The 22930-nt window shown below is 40.9% G+C and overlaps 1 protein-coding gene and 1 pseudogene across 1 annotated transcript; both read right to left on the bottom strand.

The window, feature by feature from the left end:
* Window positions 1–11062: 11062 nt before the first annotated feature.
* LOC132088549 (J domain-containing protein-like) lies at window positions 11063–11575 on the bottom strand. The gene is made up of 3 exons (XM_059497451.1): window positions 11485–11575; window positions 11313–11411; window positions 11063–11245 (listed from the first exon to the last, which is right to left on the bottom strand). The coding sequence occupies exons 1-3, from the start codon at window positions 11560–11562 to the stop codon at window positions 11087–11089; spliced, it is 336 nt and encodes a 111-aa protein (XP_059353434.1). The 5' UTR covers window positions 11563–11575; the 3' UTR covers window positions 11063–11086.
* Window positions 11576–13962: 2387 nt separating this feature from the next.
* Window positions 13963–22925, bottom strand: LOC130697186 (uncharacterized; annotated as a pseudogene).
* Window positions 22926–22930: the final 5 nt, after the last annotated feature.

Here is a 22930-nt window from a genome sequence, read left to right as displayed (position 1 = left end):
TAAAATAAAAACTGTCAAACCGAAACTCCTATCTCTGCCGAATATTTAAGCATTTCCGTAACATATAAAAAGCTAAGGGCGAAATGAGGAAATAGCCATTATCTGGGCTGCTGCATTGCCTATCTGGTTGTACTTGGCGATCTCGGTCCAGAAATATTAATCAAAATAGGTGTAAATTACTCCTTGCAGTCAGCACGAATACTTATTCTTATGGCAGGTAAGCTCTCTACTGGATGCCAGTGATATTATTTCCATAAGGTTCTAAAATATATAACTTAATCATACACAGGAAATGGCATGTTCATCATATACCTATGTGCCTCTTGAGAGATATTGAAACATTGGATGTAGTGTCAACAGTTTCTGTGGCTATGTAGTACATGTTATTGGTTTTGAAAGCATGTACATGATTCCCTGCCCTTAATTATGTTTTATGCATCCTTCTACATGAAGTATGCTACCAAAATAACAGTGCAGTTATGACAGATTTTTTTTTCTTTTTCAGTCCTTCTTTGAGGCTGGTGTCCAGGGCCTAACCGAAGGAATGTCTTCAAATATTGAAGTATGGAAAATGGGGGGTGTACTACAATGCGTACCGATATTTTCCATGGCTTTATGATGCCAAACGTGAGTGGAAATATTTAAATTGACAAGGAGAATGCTAGATTTAATGATCAGCTTTTTAAATGCATAGGCAGGTGTTCGAAGTATACCAGAACCTTCCCTAAAAGCAATGGATCGAGTAATATCGACAGCCATTGATTTGTGCACTTTTATGTACATGGGGGTAGGAATAGCTGGCTACCTAGCCTTTGCGGATACGCATTTTACTGGCAAGTCAACATATTGTAAGCTTCTTGCCTAGGAAAATCTGACGAATTTCATTGGGTCATATTTTGTCTCGACTAGGCAATATCCCCATAAGTTTTGCGCCGTCTTTTGTAACTGACCTTATGAAAGTGGGATTCCTGCTATCGATTATCTTGAGCTTTCCGTCGTGTGTTTTGCCCTGCAGGACAAGCTTTCATTCATTAGTGTATGGAAAGGTAAAGCGTTAATTCGTTGATGATGTAATCGTTATGCCAAAGTGTTTGCTTTTGTTTGTTTTTTAAGTTGAGGAATCCCTTCAGACGTCTGAAACTAGTGGCGGAATGTCAGGAGGAACAACCGGCTCACTGTCGGATTTCCGTTTCAAAATCCTGACATTCATAATCGTCACGGCAACCTTAATAATAGGTAAAGTTTATTGAAATCTAGTACAATAAGATGAAAAAGAAAATATAAATGTCGATTGGTGTCTGTTGGTATCTGCATTCCGAATGTCGAGTTCGTTTTAGGTCTGGTGGGTGCCACTTCAGGAACGGCAGTTTGTTGTGTTGCGCCTGCGTGGATTTATCTGCAAGTTGTCCCATCGACTTCTGGTGAACGCTGGATTGCCAAAGTGGGTCTTCGAAGAATTTTGTCACTCGCAATAACTAAAGAATTCTCCGTGCGTTAGGTACTGTTCGTGTGCGGATTGATTATTCTTCTTTTGGGCACCACTGCCAATATTTATGCAGAGGAAGAATACTCGGAAACTCACGCTGAGGTCATCATTCCGCCTAGTTTAAGGGAAATCGAAGCCAAATTTGACCTTCCGTTGCCTGAGTCATCGCCAGCAGTAGTCATGATGGACAACTTCAACAGACTTGGTGATAATTCCTTCAATGATCCTCTTAGCTTCAATAGGTCAGCATTCGGTTTGGGATTTCATTCCCAGATTATCGTTTAAGTTGTTGTGTTTTTCGTCTCGCTTTTTTATTCTTATTCAATACTATTGTTACGGGTAAACTAGTTCAGTACACTCGATGATGAAAACCACTTGTAAAAAGCACCGTAATGCTGGCCAACGACGCACAGAACAAGACGGTGACTTTCACCATTGGTTATCTATTCTAATTAACTAACACTACACTAACCTAAACCAATGGTGCCCTAGTGGAACTAACACATTCACTCACATACAAGCAAAAGATTGAATCACAAGTAACGAGGAAACATTAACATCCACTCTGTGTGATCTCCAGACGAACACTGAAAAAGAATCTGGATTAAATGCAGAAACGCTAGGCGACACGAAGCCATCTAGCGCTCATCTATAAAACAAAAGCATTAATAAACAGAAATGAACAGACGAAACGTGACATTTCTCCCTCCTACGAGAAATGATCGCCCCGATCATAAGACGACAAAATGCAACTGAAAATCAAAAAGGTCTTAGTTCCCCATTTTTTTTTTTTTTTTTTTTTTAACCCAACTACCTAAGTACTATAAACGAACTGAAACTAAGTGCACATCTAATTCAACACACACAAGAAAACACATCCATCTCGGAAGCTTCCGCACACACCTGGAAGGAACCATCTTACCAGTAATACTGTAGTAAATACTGTAAGGAACAATCTTCCAACCATCTCTCGCGCGCTAACCGGATCCTCATAACGAAGACCCCTGTCATGGCGGTCCAACCTCTCCACGACACAACAAAATCAAATCATTCCAACAAGCCAAACAAACACAATTAACACAATAAGTTCTAAACATTGGCCACACAACAAAATTAAACTACAAATCAAGTCGAGTCGGGGACTTCAATCTTCGCCGAGAGCGGAGAACATGACCGCCCACTTTTTTCGTCTCTTAACCCAATTGTTGATGAAGCGTCTTTTTCATAATGCTGCTCTTGATTCTCAGCTCGAGATTGCTGATCACACCACCGCACCACTTTAGGCGTCTTTTCTTTCACTTGATTTTCCGATGTTTGCTTTTTCTTAATAATTGAAACGGGTGTCTTGACTACAGGTGATTTAACACTCACTTTTCCACTCGGCGCACTATGCCTAAACGGCTTCAGATGAGACACATGAACACAATCTTGATTCTTCTTTTTCCCATATAGTGGTTCCACGATATAGTTGAGGTCGCTTACCCGGCGTACTATACGGTAGGGACCAAAATAACGATGTAGAAACTTCGTCGTACGTCCTTTTTTTCGAATGGGGCGATAAACAAGCACCGGATCGCCTACAGTAAATTTCACTTGCCGGCGGCGGCGATCATACCGTTTCTTCTGTCTTGACTGAACAATCGCCATTCTTTTCTTCACCTTTTCACGAATAGCGGAGAGGTTCGTCGCCAGCGTACGGGCATAGTCACTTAAGTCACCAACATCTAAATTTTTTTCTGGATTATTTCCCAACGCAACATCAATCGGCAGTACGGCCTCCCGCCCATATAAGAGAAAGAATGGGCTAAACCCAGTCGACTCCTGGCGACTCGTATTATAGGCGAAAGTGACGAAATCAATGAAACCATCCCAATCATTATGGAGTGAATTTACGTACATAGAGAGCATTTCCGCAAAGGTATGGTTGTACCGCTCGACCAACCCATTACACTGAGGATGATACGCAGCCGTAACCAAGTGATTAGTCTGCAAGGCTTTAAAAAGCTCCTCAGAGAAGTTAGCCGTCAAACACTTTCCGCGATCGGAGATTAGGAACACAGGCGCCCCATGTTGGAGGACTATATTCCGTACAAAGAAATCGACGACTTCTTTGGACGACGCTGAAGGAACAGCTTTACAAATTACCCATTTCGTTAAATAATCAACAGCCACAATGGCGTGTCGATTCCCAGCGCTAGTGAGAGGGAAAGGGCCTATCAAGTCAATCCCCACTTTTTCAAACGGCTGATTAACGCGTATCGGACGCATAAGACCAGCAGACGCTTCCCGAGCCCGTTTTTTCGTTTGGCAATCGACACATGAGAGTACAAAACGAGTAATTTGACGTCGCATTCCCGGCCAGTAATATCGCTGTTGAATTTTATACGTCGTGCGCGTCACTCCCAGGTGTCCAGCGGTGATGTCGCTATGGCAGGCTAAAAGTACTTGTTCGACGAGGCTTTTGGGGAGACAGAGTTGATAAGATACCACCCCATCACGAATTCGTTGACGATAAAGGACATCCCCCCTCAGCTCATAGGGTTGAATCAATTTTTTAATCCGAAGAGTGGGCGCTGTGTCTTTCATCCCTCTTAAGATGCCTTCCCACCACGAAGATTTCCGTTGCTCCGACCCGATATCCATCGCACCCGGGACTACAGTGACATTCAGGAGGGGAATCTCCTCTTCTTCCTCGGGACAACCCGTTGGGGCCCGTGACAACCCGTCGGCATCAGAGTGAAGGCGCCCGCTACGGTGCACTATTTCAATGTCGAGGTCTTGGAGCTGAAGGCTCCACCGCGCAAGCCTCCCAGACAAATCCCGTTTCTTCAATAGCCAGCAGAGAGAATGATGATCCGTCACCACTCTTATTTTTAGCCCCCAGATGTAGGATCGAAATTTACGAACGGACCAGACGAGGGCGAGACACTCTTTCTCGGATACTGAATAATTAATTTCCGGGTTGCTCAAAAGACGGCTCGCATACGCAATGACGTGTTCTTCATCTCCGTATTTTTGTACAAGGACGGCCCCCACCCCATAATTACTGGCATCGCAATGGATTTCCATCGGTAAATCGTACCGTGGGTGGGCCAAGATTGGAGGGGAAATCAGGATGGTTTTCATAGCCTCAAAGCTACGCTGGTGCTCTTCCCCCCAGGAGAAACGTTGGTTCTTCTTGGTCATATTCGATAGAGGTCGGGCCACGACAGCGAAATTAGGAACAAATCTCCGGTAATAAGAACAAAGACCAAGGAAACTTTGTACTTCTTTTACATTCCGCGGAACAGGGAAATCACGCATGGCGGAGATCTTTTCAGGATCTGCAGAGATCCCTTCGCCACTAACAATAAAGCCCAAGACTTTAAGAGATTGCTCTAGGAATGAACACTTTGACAACTTCAATTTCAACCCCGCCCGTTCAATACGTTGGAGGACCGATTCCAGACGCTCTAGATGTTGAGATACGGTGGGTGCGAAGACGACAATGTCGTCTAAATAGACAAGACATGAGTTCCATTTGAGACCAGCTAAGACGACATCCATCATTCGTTGGAACGTTGCCGGCGCATTTGTTAACCCGAACGGCATCACTTTGAACTCGACCAGCCCATCCGCGGTGATGAATGCGGTTTTAGCCCGATCCTGCTCGTCGACCTCAACCTGCCAGTACCCCGCCTGCATGTCTAGGATGGAGAAATAGCGCGAACCTTCCATTCGGCTAAGAGCATCTTCAATTCTTGGGAGGGGATACACGTCTTTCGTTGTTACCGCATTCAACCGACGATAGTCGACGCAGAAACGCCATTCCCCATCTTTCTTTTTGACCAATACGACTGGTGCAGCCCACGCACTATTGGAGGGGACGATAACATTATCCCGTATCATAGTCTGAGTCTGATCGTTAATCAACTCGCTCTCGCGCCACGCACTAGCATAAGGGGCCTGATGGACGGGCAAATGGTTCCCAGTATCAATCACGTGTTTAATTACGTTCGAACGACCCAACTCATTTGGTGATACGGCGAAACAACACAAATATCGATTCAGCAACGCAACCGTCCTTTCCCGATCTTCATCTCCCAGATTTTTATTGACTCGACTCGCGAATGGTAACGACGGTTCGTTGGGGACAGCAGTGGGACCACTTTCAGGATTTTCATCCAGCACTTGATCAACAGACAGAATTTTTCCGACGACTATTCCCGCTGGAATGAATTGGGTAGACGAAGAGAAATTAGTCAAGGGAAAACGATGCGTCCCACCAGTAACACGCGATGTTAGTAAGAGCCGTCCAATCGAAACTCCTTTATCCGCCATAACTTTCGGAGATGGTTCTACCATATGGCCTGGATTTTTCCCGCCCAACTGTGGAACGACTACGTCGACGTGCATCATGGAGAACGCTGGAATGCTTAGATTTTCATAATTCACAATGTAGCCCTCCTTTCCCCTTAAACTCTCTTCGCTAGTTGTGGGCTTTGTCGAGAAGGACCCCACCCCGGCTTCATTGTATTGAACCGAAAAGCATCCCAACTGCGATAACGCGTCATTTCCCAACAACAGATCAAATCCATTCATTTCGTTCACCGCCGCTATGACCCGAATCAAACGCCCTTCTACATGGATTCTCAACTTGACCATTCCACTCGGTTCCAACGCCTTCCCATCCATAAGCAACAATCGAGGTCCTTGCCATTCTCTAAAATGTTCAATCCCCAACGCTCGGCAAAATTTGGGAGAAATTAACGAAGCTCCGGATCCCGTATCAATCATGGCTTTAACACCCTGCCCCTGGCAATCAACTTGTTTGAGAATAAGACGACGAGAATCAGTTTGGGGAAAATTCAAAACAACGGTGGCACGCTCCCCCCTTGCCACCGGTTCTAGTTTGATTGACGTTTAGGGGAACTAGCCGACTGTTGGGTCGAATCTTTCGGCTCTTGTTTGTTTGGGGACGCACCATTCTGTTTTCGTTTGGGGCACTGGCGTGAAAAATGCCCAGGATCCCCGCAATTGAAACATCCTTTCCCTTTCGGACAATTACGCGCGATATGTCCCGGACTCCCGCAACTGTTACAAATTGGCCGCCCGTCTATTGTCCTCTTGTTTGGACGATCTCGATTTTGCCACTGTGAATTTCGCCCTTTCTGTGATGTCCGCATTCTTGGATTGAACCCCGATCCCCCGGCAGTTTCCATCGCACGCGTTGCCTGCTCCAATTTACGAACAATTGGATCCAAACTCTTTGCTACCTCGTCCCGTACGAGTTTCTCGATATCCTCCTTTTTGTTTACGGGTGGTGCAGGGATAATGTTGTTTACAGGGATGGATCGCTCCGCAATAAGCGAGGCCTGGCAGTGAGCTTGAAGACGTCGGAACAGCTCGTTGGTGGTTAACTGATCCATTTGGGGAAACACCTTTTGCATTAACGTCGGTTCCATATTTTGAAAAATGAACTGGATTTTACGCTCTTCGGTCATTCCTGGGTCGACTCTTGAGCATAGATAGATCATGTCATAACAGTATGACATGACCGGCTCATCGGGTTTTTGTTTTCGCGCTCGCAATCTGGATTCCAGTTCCATCGCATAGTTGTGATGCCGAAACGCTCCTTGCAAAGCTGCCATCATCCCGTCATACGTTTGGGGACGAGGTTGTAGGCCCGATAGCCATGTTGCCGCCACCCCTTCTAAACTGAATTCAATGTGTCGGAGTTGTTGGATAGGGCCCCACTGATTAAAAGCCGACACCCGCTGAAACTGATGGATCCATTCCATCACGTCCTCGTGTGGTAACCCGCGGAAAATTGGAGGATCCCGTTCTCTAAAATTTCCCACGTGAATCAAGGGAGGTACGACAGGGGCGTCCTGAGGTGGAACGTTGCGTGGAACATTCAATGGGACATTTTCATCCAGCCCGCGACCCGGTGGCTCAATTTCTCCATGACCCGTTTGGTCCTGAAGAGCCTCGTTTCCCTGCTGCATTTTTATTAAAAATCAAGAATGCCTAAAAAACCGATCCAAGATCCGATCAACCCCAATCAAATGCAAAAAGGAAAAAGAAAAAACAAAAACAGAGAATTACGCTATCGACAAATGAACGACAAATAGGGACGAGTTAGCGACTCCAATAAACGACGGTCAATGTACGTCCCAACCCGCCAGCTAATTATTCCACCCAAAGCAACTAAGGGAAGGAACCCCAATATCGGGACCAATACTTTGACTGCTGAGTATTACAGCGCGTAACAAGTCGGAGTCAAACCTCTCACCTGTAAATTAAAATCTTTTCAATTAGGGGACGCCACTTACCAGCCTTTGGGTCTGGTTCACAAACAAATCAAAAACGGATTATCCACTTCCAAAAGACCCAAAAGCCAATAATCCACGACTCAAATCCACGCCACGCCAACGTACTCAACGTTGATACGTCGATTCCAAATTTCCAATCAATTTAATTTCAAATAAAGATGAACCTACAAAATTTAAAAAGAAACAGATAATCGTGTCAAACAAATAATTTGGAACGATACTTGACCACAAAATAGCAGCGAAGCGTTGATGTCGAACGGACGAACGATGCAACGTAACATAAACGTTGACTATGGGACGCCTTAATCTTCCAACACAAATTTGTTCAAGTTTTTTGTTTTACCCACACAAAATTACAATGTAAATTGTTCTCAATCAACGAGTGTAACTGTACCCTGCATCTCCACCATTGTTACGGGTAAACTAGTTCAGTACACTCGATGATGAAAACCACTTGTAAAAAGCACCGTAATGCTGGCCAACGACGCACAGAACAAGACGGTGACTTTCACCATTGGTTATCTATTCTAATTAACTAACACTACACTAACCTAAACCAATGGTGCCCTAGTGGAACTAACACATTCACTCACATACAAGCAAAAGATTGAATCACAAGTAACGAGGAAACATGAACATCCACTCTGTGTGATCTCCAGACGAACACTGAAAAAGAATCTGGATTAAATGCAGAAACGCTAGGCGACACGAAGCCATCTAGCGCTCATCTATAAAACAAAAGCATTAATAAACAGAAATGAACAGACGAAACGTGACACTATCATTAGGACAATTTGATCTACTACATAGATCTTTTATTTACTGGTTTTCGTTCATTTTCAGGAGAAAAAAACGAAGAATTGGGATCCAATAATGATGTAACAGCCGCGATTGAAGAATTAGCAATTTCAAATATTAGTCTGGCGGTTGTGCAATCGGCAGTTCCAGCAGTCCAGATACAAATAAACCGTTGCATTAATCCATAGAGAGAACTACCACAAGCTCCCACAGTGCACGTGTGCTTCCCCTCAACGTGAAGTGAAACAGGTGAAAACAATCGAGATAAAAGTACCAAGATCAGTTTGGTGCTCAACCGATCTGATTGTGTGTGCAAAACTGTGTTATTCCTGTGTGAGCAATTACTGAAGTCAAAAGCGGACTTTCTGCGTATAATCTGCGGTATTTACACCATAAGAAAGGAGACTAACAAATAGCATATCGAGATGAGATACATTGACTATATAATAATATTATGACTCAAGCTATAGAAGAGAGAATTCATGTGTGAATTTAGTCCAAGGTTGAGCATCGAACTGGGTTTCAACCTTAGTATGTTGATACCCGCAGCCAGACGCTTTACAAATAAGCTATGATAGTTAAACAGTCGCTGATCAGACTGGCAAATAGCATAGCAAGAAGAAAACATTGACTATACAAAATGATCGTGCGTTGATTCAAGGTATACGAGACTGAAATTATATGTGACTATAGCTCAATGGTTGAGTATCGGCAAGCTATGCCGAATATTAGGGTTTAATACCCAATAGTTGCAGAAAGTGTAATTGGTGTCATGTGTGTGTGTATGTTTCTGGTGTCAATTATGTAAATGTGTCAGTTGTAATAAAATGTGTGTGATGTATAAATGTTTCCTAATAATTAATAATACAAAAATTACAAAGTAATCATGGGTTGTTAATGCCATTGACAGTCATTTGCCATGATTGTGTAGCTGAAGATAATTGCGTAAGACGAAGTAGGAAAAAAAATCGCCGTATCGTGATACAGAAAAAAAAATACAATTAACTCAATGTAACAATCAGGTGTGTAATTAATTTTAAAATAATACCATTCGCAGGACGAGAAAAGATTTTTCGAGCCGCAGAAATAGAGGATAATATTTTCAATGACATTTTTTACTATTCAGTATGTTTAAAAAGATTTTAAGAAAAAAAAAAGATTATAAGGTTTTAGTGCAATTGACACGAGTGATGCATCATTACGGGTTAAAATGTTTCTCTTCCCCATGTGACACAAATGTCGGAACTGTTATGATGGCCGTAACGTCACGTCACGTCACGTCACCATCCAATACAGTCTTTAACGTTGGCATTTTTCCAACTATTTGAAGTTTTTCTTTTTCGAACACATTAAATATGAGACTGATGATTAATGAAGAACCTCGACATCTGTTTGGTCAATACTCACAAGTATACATTCATTTGTTTGATGTCAAATCGTTCGGTTGCAAAAGTTCTTCTTCCAGAAGACTCATTTTCTGAAAAAAAAAATGTTTACGATGAGAAGGCTTCATCTAGGCAGACGATGAACAGGTTAAAATATTTGAAACAACAAAAGAAAATAGTCAATAATCATAGTTTAGAATGATCGAATAAACGCTCATGAATATTATAGCAGAAACAAATACGATCAACTGAAAGTGTAGCGATCCACGTTCTGATGCAAATGAGAGATTCTTTGGCGCTGTTGCTGTATCGTTAAGACATTGCCATCTTTTCAAAATGGATTTCCTACTAAACACCATGTCTTTTTTCATAGAATATTAGCCAAATCATTTTGAAAAATAAAAAAAAAACATGCATTTACCTAGTTGACGAACAACGTACCTATCTTGCCTAACTCCTCGTTCCTCTTAGTATCTTCACATCTACATTGTTCAGACATAGTATGTCCCTTTAATGAACTAAAAGACAAAAAAAATAATTAACACAATTACGTTTTCAGAAAACATGTACAAGAAACCTATTTACCTTGTTGACAGAAATGACACCAGAATAGTACTTAAAAATATTCAGTTCGGAACCACAAACTAAAAAGCATTAATCAATATCTGTTGGCCATAATTACCATTTAACAATTTCACCCCTTCTGACTCTTCTGTTTAAAAAATATTAGCTTATTATTGAGAACGAAATCTTGGCAATTGCACATACAGTTTTTTGCAAGGGAACAATATAATTTTATCAGCAAATCTGAAATCAATAAAAAAAAAGTTTTTTTTCGTTTCACAAGAAATACCTATTGCAAATACATTCCGTATTGTTTCTGCAATGAAATTAATGTCAAAATTCCATTCTTACAAGGATTGCTGGTATTCAAAGTCCTAAAATAAATGCTTTATGGCATTAATGTATAGAACGAAAAATTTGCATTTACCTTGTTTGACGAACGTTTCTATCTTGCCTGTAGCATTTTTTGTTCATGTTTTGGTATGGCCCAGTGGAAAACCTGTGTTAATTTTAATATTTCAATCTATTTTACTTTAAACCTACATAGAAAGACATCCTGATGTTGCACATATAATACTTACGGCAGTAGATCGTTTATTTATGACAATCCATTGCTTGTATGAAATTGTTATTCCACTTGTTTTCCATCTGTCATAATCATTTCGCTTTTCTGGGTCACAGAGCACCTCCTTAGCTTCCTGTTGGAATGACCAGAAATTAACTGTATCTATCACATTACTTGGTTAATGTGCAAAATCTATTTACCTGAAGTTTTTGAAACTGAGTAGTGGACTTGTCATATGGATTCTTATCAGGATGACAACGTAATACTCTGTGTTTGTATTCGGTTAATATTTGGTCAACCTATTTATGTATGAAGTGAATATAAAGAACTAAAAAAAAAAGAACAAACAGCACAAATCTGACCGAAACTTACACTGGAGGAATCATCGCAACCTAATGTGTAGTAGTAGTCATCTTCCAGGCATCGCTCATTGAATGTAATTGCATCCATATCGTTAACCAAAAACAAGAGTACATATGGCAATACGGCAATCCGTTTTACCCAAATAAAAATAAAAAATATTGGTTTTTTTTCTGTTTGACTTCTATCGCCATCTACCGGTCACATTTCTAGTTAATTGTCTATACACTGACCGAAAAAATTTTTAAGCCCGACTAAATAAGCCCGACTTAATAAGCCCGACTTTCTGTTTTTTTTTACGGGTTAATTCAAAAAATAGAAGTCTGATATAAAAACATACCCCATTTTCATGATCAGCGATCAATTTCGCAACGCAATACTGTATTTTTAATGAAATCTAGGATTTGAGGAAAAATGGAAAAGCGAGAAGGCCTTCTCACTTTTGCAATTTTGGCAAAATTTTAGATTTCGCTTTAAATACGTGGTTTCGATGCAGAATTGAACGGGCATCACGAATATGAGGGTTGTTTTCTCGTGGAACTCATAGTGTTTTAATAAAACGTAAAAAACGGGGAAGTTGGGTTTAAAAAAATAAGCCCGACTAAAAAAATAAGCCCGACTTTATCTTTAAATTACGATTATTTCAAAAACGGCTTACTTGAAAATAAAACAAATGGTTTTTTCTGAATCCGCGTTAAAATAGGGTTATACTGTGGGATTTTTATCGCATTCCGAGAGATTTCGATTTTTCCGATTTTGACAAAAGTGAGAAGGCTATTGCCTTCTCTCTTAGCAATTTTGACAAAATGTTAGATTTCGCTTTAAATACATGGTTTCGATGCAGAATTGAACGGAGATCACGATTGTGGGGATTGTGTTCTCGTGGGACTCAAAGTTTTTTAATAAAACGTAAAAAACGGTAAAGTTGGGTTAAAAAATAAGCCCGCGCTTATATTGTCGGGCTTAAAATTTTTTCCTATTAAAAAATAATAGCATTGAATCTAGATAACTATAGATGATTCTGATTAAAAATTACTCAAGGAACATGAAAATGGAATTTGTCTTTACGTAGAGTTTATACTTTTGGAGTAATCTAAAATATGAAATAAATGTGTGTGCGAATCGAAACCATTACCAGCGCGCCAGTACGCTACAGCGCTAGCGTGAAACATCAAACTTCTTTGATTATTCAACGTTTGCATATTTATTTTATGTATATACTTGCATGCATATGCATATGTATTATACCTGAACATGTAGACTCAATCTAACGCATAACCCAAAAGGTAACTAACGTTCAAAAAATCCTTTGTGGAATATTCATGGTGACAACTGAATGGATTGTAATTACGAACAACCATTATCAACTAGACTTGATAAGTCCTGGGAATGTGGCATAAGGTCATTGTTTTCCAAAGCGGAAATTTAGAAACCGTGATTGTTAAAGTATTATGGCCCAACAGACGCGATGAGCTGCATGCAGGGCTACTTATACGTTTGGATATGAATGCAAAAAATAAATAATGACAAACCTACATTAGCTTTAACTTACTTTCCCTTCACAACTAGAATAGCACCAAGCCAATGCATGAATGCACTAGTGCCAAAATCGGCCGCAAGGTGATATGGAGTATTCTTGCATGTCATTAACGGTGCGTGATGCCACGCCCTAAATCAAAACTGCACATAATAATTGAAAATTTTAAACATCTCTGCCGAATATTTTGTTTTACCTTAACATAGGCATTTTCAGATTGAAACTAGGAAATAGCCATAGCGTTGTAATAGTTTCACTGAATTTAATGCAAACTTAAGAAAAAAAAATCACATTTCATTCTGCTATATTGAACTACCAACGGAAAGATAAATGGATTTTAACCACATCAACTACACAATGCCGTAGGGCTAACATAACGAATCAATGCGACTCAACTGAATATATAAATTGCGAGCATATCTATAAATACCAATTGTATACTGTGTTCAGCAATTACAATGTTGTACAAACACATACTAAAAACGCCTTCATCCGCTTTATGTAATAAAGACTAAAAACAAATAGATTCGGCAACGACATTATAGCTGTATTCAACATTTTATTTATAAATCACATTCGTTTAGACTAGTTAATGCATAAATACACGGCAGGGAAATATTCATCTTGGAACGAGGACTGCAAATAAAACAAAATCTAATTCTCCTATCATCGAACATGATGGACGACGTTGGAGCTGAATAGTACTCCTGTGCCTCGGTGTAGTAGCTAGGACTGGCATAGGTTGTTGTGTAGTATGCTGGAGCTTCAGTGTAATAAATTGGTGCGGCATACGTTATGGTCTAGTTCTCGGACGCCTTTGTAGTGTAGTATTGAGGGGCCCCAGTCTTGTAATATATAAATTGCGGCCTCAGTAAATAATTGTATACTGGAGCTGCGTAAGTGGTTGTACAATACTCAGTTTTCTTCGTGTAATACTCTGGAGCAGCAGTAGTCTAGTATTCAGCGGTCTTTGTGCTGTAGTAGTGTGGAGCTTCGGTGTAGTAAACCGGAGCAGCATAAGTAGTAGAATAGTTCTTGGTGGGCTCGGTATAGTAATTTGGCGAAGCATACGTTGTTCTGTACTCGGTAGCCTTTGTAGCGTAGTACTGCGAAGCCTCAGTGTAATAAGAAGGAGCGGCGTAGGTGGTAGTGTAGTACTTCGGGGCTTCTGCATAGTAGCTTGGTGCAGCATAGGTTGTGGTGTATTTAAGAGCCTTTGTAGTGTAGTATTGTGGAGCCGCCGTCTTGTAATACATGGGGGTCTCTGAGTACTAAGCTAGGGCAGCGTACGTGGTAGTGTAGTATTCAGCAGGCTTTGTGATGTAGTAAGACGGGAAAGCATCAGTTGTGGTGTAGTAGGTAGGTTCCACGTAGTGCGAAGTAGCAGCCGTGCTGTAGTAACTTGGGGCAGCGTAAGACTTCGGGGCTTCTGCGTAATATGTGTAGTGTAGTGAGATGGGGCAGCTTCAGTGTAGTACGTTGGTGCTACATAATATTTAGCAGCTTCTGTTGTGCAATAGGCAATTGTAGCGGTGGGGTAGCGGGGCGCAGCATAATATGTAAGGGGAGCTTCAGTATAGTAGATCGGTGTAGCGTATGTCTTTGTCTAGTACGTCGGGGCAGCATACGTAGTTGTGTAGTAAGAGGCTGTGGTGTAGTATTCCGGCGATTTGATCGTATAGTACTGGGGAGGCTCGGTGTAGTAGCTGGTGGCAGCATACGTTGTTGTATAATACTCGGCCTTCTTTGTTGTGTAGTACTAGGGAGCCTTAGTGGTGTAGTAACTGAGCGCAGCATACGTCGTAGTGTAGTAAGGCGCTGAACTGGTGTAGTATGCAGAAGAAGACGAGCCGATCGGCCCTCTCATGGCCTGTCCAGCCATCAAAGAAACGGCCAACAGCAGCATTGTAGCATAGTTAGCTATAAATTAAAAAAGAATGCAGTTTAACAATAATGAACAAGAATGCACTCTACTTAATTCTTTATTTTGTTGTATATACTTGTTGTGATGTATTGTACTTTTGTAGTCGCTTCGAACAACTCCTTTTTGAAGATAGATCTCTCTTCGACAAGGTCTACCGTTGTGTGATGGGCGTTTGGCAATAGTGATACTACCCTTGCATTCTGTATGCCCGGCTTGGGTGATCATACTCCGACGGTTTTTGGTCTGTGACAGCTATCGTCTTTGGTCGTTGAGAGTACCAACTTTTAACGCTTCAATCTTTTATGTGAATTATCATTTAACTCGTGCGGCTACTGTTTGATCTTTATTCATCTTTATTGAGATCCTCCAAAAGAAAGAACAGAAAATGAAGGAAAATCCAAACAATAGTCCTCCAAGGTGGAAAACGGACTACGAATGGAGATTCCAGGGCGGAGTGCTCGTCGTTCGTATTCGAAAGGGCGTGCCGCTACAAAACGTAATAGTACAAAACATACCCACCAGAAGGTACCGTGGTTAAACTCCAAAACACAATAGAAAGCAACGTTAAACAAGGTAGGCGTCTATCTCTCGTTCTACTTAGTTTAGGTTTTGGATCAACTAGCTGCAGTTAGTGAAGAACCTAGCAGCAATGATACTATCTCTGTTGGGATCTATTAGAGACGACGCAGCCCTTCGTTGAGTCGACTGAGGCTTTTCCGCAGAAAAAGGAGGATGAACGTGAAACGAAACCTGAATACGATCGTACTGAAATATGAAGTTACGCGTTAGTAAATTAACGCATTGTGTTTAACACTAATGTCCTGTTTAGTATAGGGCTTGGCCCTATCCTGTGAAATACCTTTTTCGGATCAGAATAAAATGAGGCAGCCTTCCAGGTACTCGCATTTTTTCTTCTTTGGATAACCTGCGGTCCCCATGGTATTTTGCCCACGCTGCTCTCCAACTCTTCCACATTTCTTTACTAAAAACTGGAAATGCAGCGCTGTGTCTTGGTATTGCAAGAGCTCTTGTTAAAACTACGGGTTCCGGCCATGGGGTTGGCAGTTGAAATTCAAGGTGTCCGAGATTTAGAAACATTTGTTAGCTTTTAATAAAATTCTAGTAATTTTGTTAAAGTAGTTATTTGTGTTTTTTTCTTTATTTGTAAAACGACAACAAAACTGGTTATATCGATTATTGACCGTTTTCGTGAAACGAATCAAAGTGCTAATCTCTTACCGTTCAAACGTACAGCCAAGCTGTGTATTTGGCGTTATTGCCCTAAACTAGCAGGGTAAAATTGTCGATACCTTCCCCTTCGTAGTGCACACCGGTTGAAATATCCAAGCTTTATCAGATAAAAAACGGACGTGAGTGAAATTGGATTCTATATCTCATCCACAAAATTGGAGAAAAAAAGGGTAAAAATTATCAACAGAATTATGGCTTGTCAACTATTAAGACGAAACTTTCACCGCTGCACGTTGGTGTCGCTTTTCTACTATGGCCGAACAGAGCTAAAACCTTGTGTGGAAATCGAAAGCAAGGTAAAGGTACGCCTCAGAATGGGTGTATCCGAGTGAGAAGACATGCTCCTCATCCCCAGCTTGGTTGTTAGTGTTCGCAAAGCCGACTTTTCTATGTCTATGTTAGCGATTTCATCGTAACTAGATGAATCAGTAGAATTAAAATTTCCAATCCCGCCGAGCTGACTATCAACATGGACAGCGTACGTCGAATTTATGTCGTCTGGTTCTTCGAGAACATCTGAAGCTGCAATCTCGTCCATTACCTTGTTGATGTCAACCTCGAATCGGACATCCTCCTTATCGATAGCTTGGTTTTTAGCATTCAAAAATTTTATTCCGTTTTCAGTTTTCTCTATCGATATTCATACTGTTCGTCTTCGGGATATCCTTTACACTGACATGTCTATATGATCAGGAGACCTATTTTGGACTGATTTTGATGTACTGGTTTATAGGAAAGTAAAAAGAAGGAGGATGTGTGCTGCATTTGCTTTGCAGTTGTGTGGTGATGAAAGGATTGCAACGATCGATTATGGAATACTAGTAACCAAGAGTCTGTAAGCAATTACAACTCGAAACGTCAAGCGTTGGTATGGGATTGGCCCCCCAATCCAATGCAAAACTGAATAGAGATGTAAGAGCTATCAGCTGATGCCAGATGGGGATCATATAGTACAGCAATACGATCTCCATCCGGGCAGGTCTGGAGGATAGTAGGATGTCAGTCAAGTGCTTAGTGCAACCTTTTTTCCTATTTTCCCTAAAACTAAAATCAAAACTGGCAAACTGAAACTGCCTAATATCTCTGCCGAATATTAGGCATGTTTATTTAAGCGATGAAAAAAAATTTCGCCATAGCCTGCTATTCAATCATGAAACGGGAAAGATAAATGGTTTTTAACCAAGACAACTGAACAATGCCAATGCCGTAACGCAATAAATCAATGCGACTTCGTGCTACGCAATTATGTAAAGTAAGAGTATATAAAGTCATAGTCAATTTACAAATACGCATGATATAGTTCTTACTAATACGTCTTAATGCATAATTGTGTTTAGAAATTACAATGTTGTATGAACACAAATTTAAATCGCTTCATCCGCTTTATGTGATAAAGAATAAAGGCAAGTAGATTCGGTAACGACATTATGGCTGTATTCAACATCTCATTTAGAAACAACGTACGTATGCAACGGCTAGTTATAGATAAATACATGGCAGGGTAATAACTCATTTTGGAACGAGGACAGCAAATAATAAAAAAAGATCTAACCATCCCGTCATCAAGCTTGATGGACAGCACAATTTTTACAATTAATAATACTTTTGGTCGCTCAGTGTAATAAAATAAAATTTAAAAGGAGAGGTAACATAAACCTAAAGGTCTATGGCTTTTGGAACATTTCAGCATAATCGGAGGAAATGCCAATTTCACCCTAATTGATCTACCCATAAGCAGTTACCTCGAATACATCAATGTCCTCAAGCAATTCAATTTTTAAAAAATCAAAAAAAATTTTGCTATTCCGATCAGTAGTTCACTCAATTGCACGGTGCACACTAGTGTAGATAGATCTCTCCGGGTGTTTTGTGTTGTGTTTCATGCCTTCTCAGTCACGCTCACACCACGAAAGCCTCATATAAGCACCGGGTTTTGCCTTCGCACGGGTGTATAGTCTAGTTAGCATAAGATAGATTAGGAAAAAACGACGATGAAGGCACAATCATCGTAACACGGGACTGTGGACACGTCACTGTGGACCGCAGGACACCGAGGAACGGCGACACCAAAAACAGGTATCAGTGATAAGTTAAAGTGTACTAACTGTGATTTTTTGTATTTTATGTATCTAGGTTGGCCGGCCAAAGGACCGAAAAGGCCCAACGAGGATCGTCGTGGGGGCTACAGATCGTCGTGGGATCGTCGCCAGTAAGGTATCAGTGATAAACTAAAGCGTACTAACTGTGTTTTTTTGAAACTGACTGACTGAAAAGGCCCAACGAGGATCGTCGTGGCAGCATATCAGTGCGTGCGCGCAAGATAGCGCGTAACTTTATCAGCGAGATAATGGTGAAAACGCCTCGGCTGCAATCCTTTGAAGATAAATTCCGAATTATCATTTAAATGTCTGTTTTGCAATTAAACATGGTTGATGTTGGTAATCGAATGTCACTAGTTTTAAATATTTTACCCTTTCCTTTGGTGATTTGTTGTAAACAGCGTGATATCAGCAAGCTGGAAATAAGAATAGATCATCCGCAAACCTACAAGACAAACTGTCTACCGTAATACAATGTGTTTCCAAGTTTGAAACACTTGAAATTGATTAAAGATTTACAGATTAAAATTAATTTAAAGAAATTTCAATGTCAAACGATACGATGTGAAATTTCATTGGGTGAACGCGAGTTGTTTTAACGGAAAATATAATTAATTAGACAACTTGTCTAGTACCACTTTCCACTGAAAAATTACACAAACACAAGATAGTGGTTTTAAATAACGTTTACCGTGTAACTATAAAATAAAAACGAAGCAATGATTTTTCAGTTCACCTATTAAAATCTTAGGGGCCCTTAATAGTACTCCGGAGCTTCAGTTTTGGTAGCTAGAAGCGGAATAATATTTTTGAGGTGCGGTGTAGTAGCCAGGAGAGGCACACGTAGTGGTGTAATACTCGGGCGCCTTGGCGCTGAAGCTTGGAGCGGAATAATACTTAGAAGCCTCGGTGTAGTAACTGGGAGTGGCTTGTGATGTAGTGTAGTACTCGGGGGCCGAGTAAGTCGTAGTGAAGTAAACGGGAGCTTCAGTGTAGTAGCTTGGGGCAGCATAAGTTTGGGCGTAGTAGTCGGGTGCTTTACTGGTGTGGTACTGCGGAACCTCTGTCTGGTAGTAGCTTGGGGTGCAGTACTTCGGAGCCTCAGCGTAGTAAACTGGAGTAGAATAGGTGGTAGTGTAGTAGTCAGCCTTTTGCGTAGCGCAATACTCCGGAGCGCCTTAGTGGTACAACAAGGGGCGGTAGTGTAGTATTGTGGAGCATCGATGGAGTAGCCTGGTTTGGCGTGTGTGGTGTAGTAAACCGGGGCTTCAGTGTAGTTAGCTTGGAGTCGAATAGTATTTTGGAGCTTCCGGATAATAAGCTGGGGTGGCATAGGTTGTTGTGTAGTATCTTGGCTCGATGTAGGAAGAAGGAGCAGCAGTGGTATAGTAAGACGGAGCAGAATAATAGTGTGGATCCTCAATGTAGTATGTCGGCTCACTGTAGTAAGACCGGACAGCTTCAGGGTAGTAAGTCGGAGCTACGTAGTACTTGGCTGCTTCTGTTGTGCAGTAGTAGACAGCGGTAGTGGTAGTGTAGCTGGCGACGGCATAGTACTTGGTTGCTTCGATGTAGTAGCTCGTTGCAGCGTATGTCCTTGTGTAATACTCCGGTGCCTTCGTTGTGTAGTATTCGGGGGGCTCAGTGTAGTAGCTAGGAATAGCGTACGTTGTGGTATAATGTTCGGCCTTCTTGGTGGTGTACTACTCGGGAGCCTTGGTGGTGTAGTAGGATGCTGGAGCGGTGTAGTACCCGGATGAAGCAGAACCCATCGCCCCAGCCATGGCCTGTCCAGCCATCAAAGAAACAGCCAACAGAAGCATTGTGCATAGTTAGCTACAAATTAAAACAGAATGCACTTTAAAGATAAATTCAAACAAAGAACATTATCAAAATAATGCAATTAGTTTGAGCAAACGTCAAAACTTATTGAACTCATCTACTACAAATTCAATAACAAAATACGTTATTAATCTTGAAAACGTGATGCTTACCCATGATCGTAAGATAATGTTGTCTTGATAGAGAACGGATGTGCGACGCTCGATTTACTACCATTGCTGTTCGACGAGCCGACTCGAATAATTTCAAATGTGTTTTGCCTTCTTTTTATATGAGCTTTTTGTTCCCCCCTAATGCACGCCACTAGCCTGTGGCATATAAACAAATGAGATATAACATTCTTACCCCACCTTTAATGACGTTGTCACGTACCTGGTGACATTCTCTTCCCTTTTGGCCATTGGCGGTTGCGATTTAAATCCACGCAGTCGGTGAAAACAAGAATATTTTCAACTGATCCCACAACCGCTCTTTTGTCTTCATTTTCATTAGTCGGTAGGGGAAAATTGATGTCCTGGGATGACAACGCGATGTCAACATTGGAATTGCAGGATTAACAACAAATGCCAAAAATAAGTAATTACGATCTTACAACGGCTTTACGAATTTAACTTCTATTTTCACCTCACAACTACAATAACGCCCAGCCAATGCGTGAAGACATTAGTTTCAATGTTGGCCGCCAGGTGATACGGAGTATTCTTGCATACCATTAACGGTGCGTGATGCCGCACCCTAATTCGTGAGCGAGAAATAATAATTGAAAATTTAAAACATTTTCTTAAGTTTTTTGTTTTATAATTACCTTGGATGTTATTTATCACAATTTTCTTGGTACAGCTCATTTATTACATTGTACAATAGTTTCGCCGAATTTAAATGGGAGTTGTTTTATGACGAAAAATACACGATAACGTCAGCAACATGTTTTGGGGCCGTAATTCAAGGTATATAATAATTGCGTGAGCAACTTAACGTAGCGGCACTTGAAATGACTGGGTATGGCACCCTCCCACTATGGGAATAGGGAAATAAATGGAATACTAGTAACCAAGAGTCTGTAAGCAATTACAACTCGAAACGTCAAGCGTTGGTATGGCATTGGCCCACCATTCCAACGCAAAACTGAATAGAGATGTAAGGGCTATCAGCTGATGCCACGATGGATCGAATCAATAGCTGTACTATATGATTCAGTCTATCCTGGCAGGTCTGGAGGTTACGAATAGTATGTCAATCAAGTGCTTAGCGCAACCTTTTTGGCTATTTTCCCAATAATTAATAAGCATTCCTTAACACAGAAATCTCAGGGTGAAATTAGGAAATAGCCATTAGCTGTGCAGGTGCAAACGAAAGAAAAATTTACATTTCATTCTGCTATTTAATTAAAAACCGAAACATAATGGGTTTTAACCACAACAACTTAACAATGCCAATGGACTAACGCAATGAATAAATGAGATTTGTGCTATGCGACTGTATAAATAAATTCATTTCTATTTTGTGAATAACCATGATATATCCCCCACAAATGTCCTAATGCATAATTGTGTTCAGCAATTACAATGTTGTACAAACACTAAATGAAATCGTCTTCATCCATCTTCATATGTAATAAAGAATAGAAACAAGCACGGATTGAATAACGACATAATAGCTGTATTCAACATTTCATTTATATACCACTTTCGTATGGAACGACTAGTTAATGCATATATACATGGCAGGAAAATACTCATTTTGGAACGAGGACAGCAAATAAGAAAACAAGATCTAATTATTTTTAACTATTGAGCTTGGCGGACAACGCAATTATTACGATTAATAATACTTTGGTCGTTCAGTGTAATAGTTCTAAAAACGTTACTCGCTTAATTTCGGGAAATATTTATTTTGATAAAATTTTACTAAACACTTCGCGCAGCATGCGTTGTGGTCAGACCTGCCGTAATCGCGATTGAAAATTAATCGCGATTGCGATTTCGATTAAAATTTTAATCGGCGATCAAATTATTTTAAAATAATCGAAATCGGCGATTAAAGTGGAAAAAAATTAATTTTTAATCGCGATTATTTTTCGATTATTTAGCGACATCTATGAACGGTAGATGAGACTATATGAAAGTCTACTCATAGCTTTGTCATTTTTGTAGCAGACGCTTTTTTTAAAATTTTCACTTGTTTCAATTTTTTCAATTTAAACAATGGCAAGTTATTTTCTTACTGCTAGATGGCGGTCAAAAATAATCGGAAAAACAATCGCTAAGAAATTTAATCGCCGATCAAATTTTTTCAACAGACGAATGATCGCCGATCATTTTTTTGCGATTATCGACGGCTACCGATAATCGCTCAAGAAATAATCGGACGGCAAGTCTGGTTGTGGTGTAGTACTCGGGCGCCTTTGTAGTGTAGTATTGCGGAGCCTCAGTGTAGTAAGCTGAAGCTGCGTAAGTTGTGGTGTAGCATTCAGCCTTCTGTGTGTACACAGGGCATACTCCGAGGCTGAAGTCGTTTAGTATTCAGTAGCCTTTGTGGTGTAGTACGGCGGAGCTTCGGTGTAGGAAACTGGGGAGGCATATGTTGTGGTGTAGAACATGGAAGGCTCGGTATAGTAGCTTGGCGCAGCATATGTTGTGTACTCGGAAGCCTTTGTTGTGTAGTACTGCGGAGCCTCAGCGTAATAAGCTGGAGCGGCCTAAGTCGTTGTGTAGTATTCAGCAGCCTTCGTGATGTAGTAAGACGGAGCAGCATAAATTGTGGTATAGTAGGCAGGTTCCACGTAACATTTTTTGTTCATGTTTT

The sequence above is a fragment of the Daphnia carinata genome, unplaced genomic scaffold, assembly GCF_022539665.2.
Source record: "Daphnia carinata strain CSIRO-1 unplaced genomic scaffold, CSIRO_AGI_Dcar_HiC_V3 NW_026453038.1, whole genome shotgun sequence".
In the NCBI taxonomy this organism is placed as follows: Eukaryota; Metazoa; Arthropoda; class Branchiopoda; order Diplostraca; family Daphniidae; genus Daphnia; species Daphnia carinata.
Note: the sequence above shows the minus strand (reverse complement) of the source record. Positions and strands in the feature narration are given on the sequence as shown.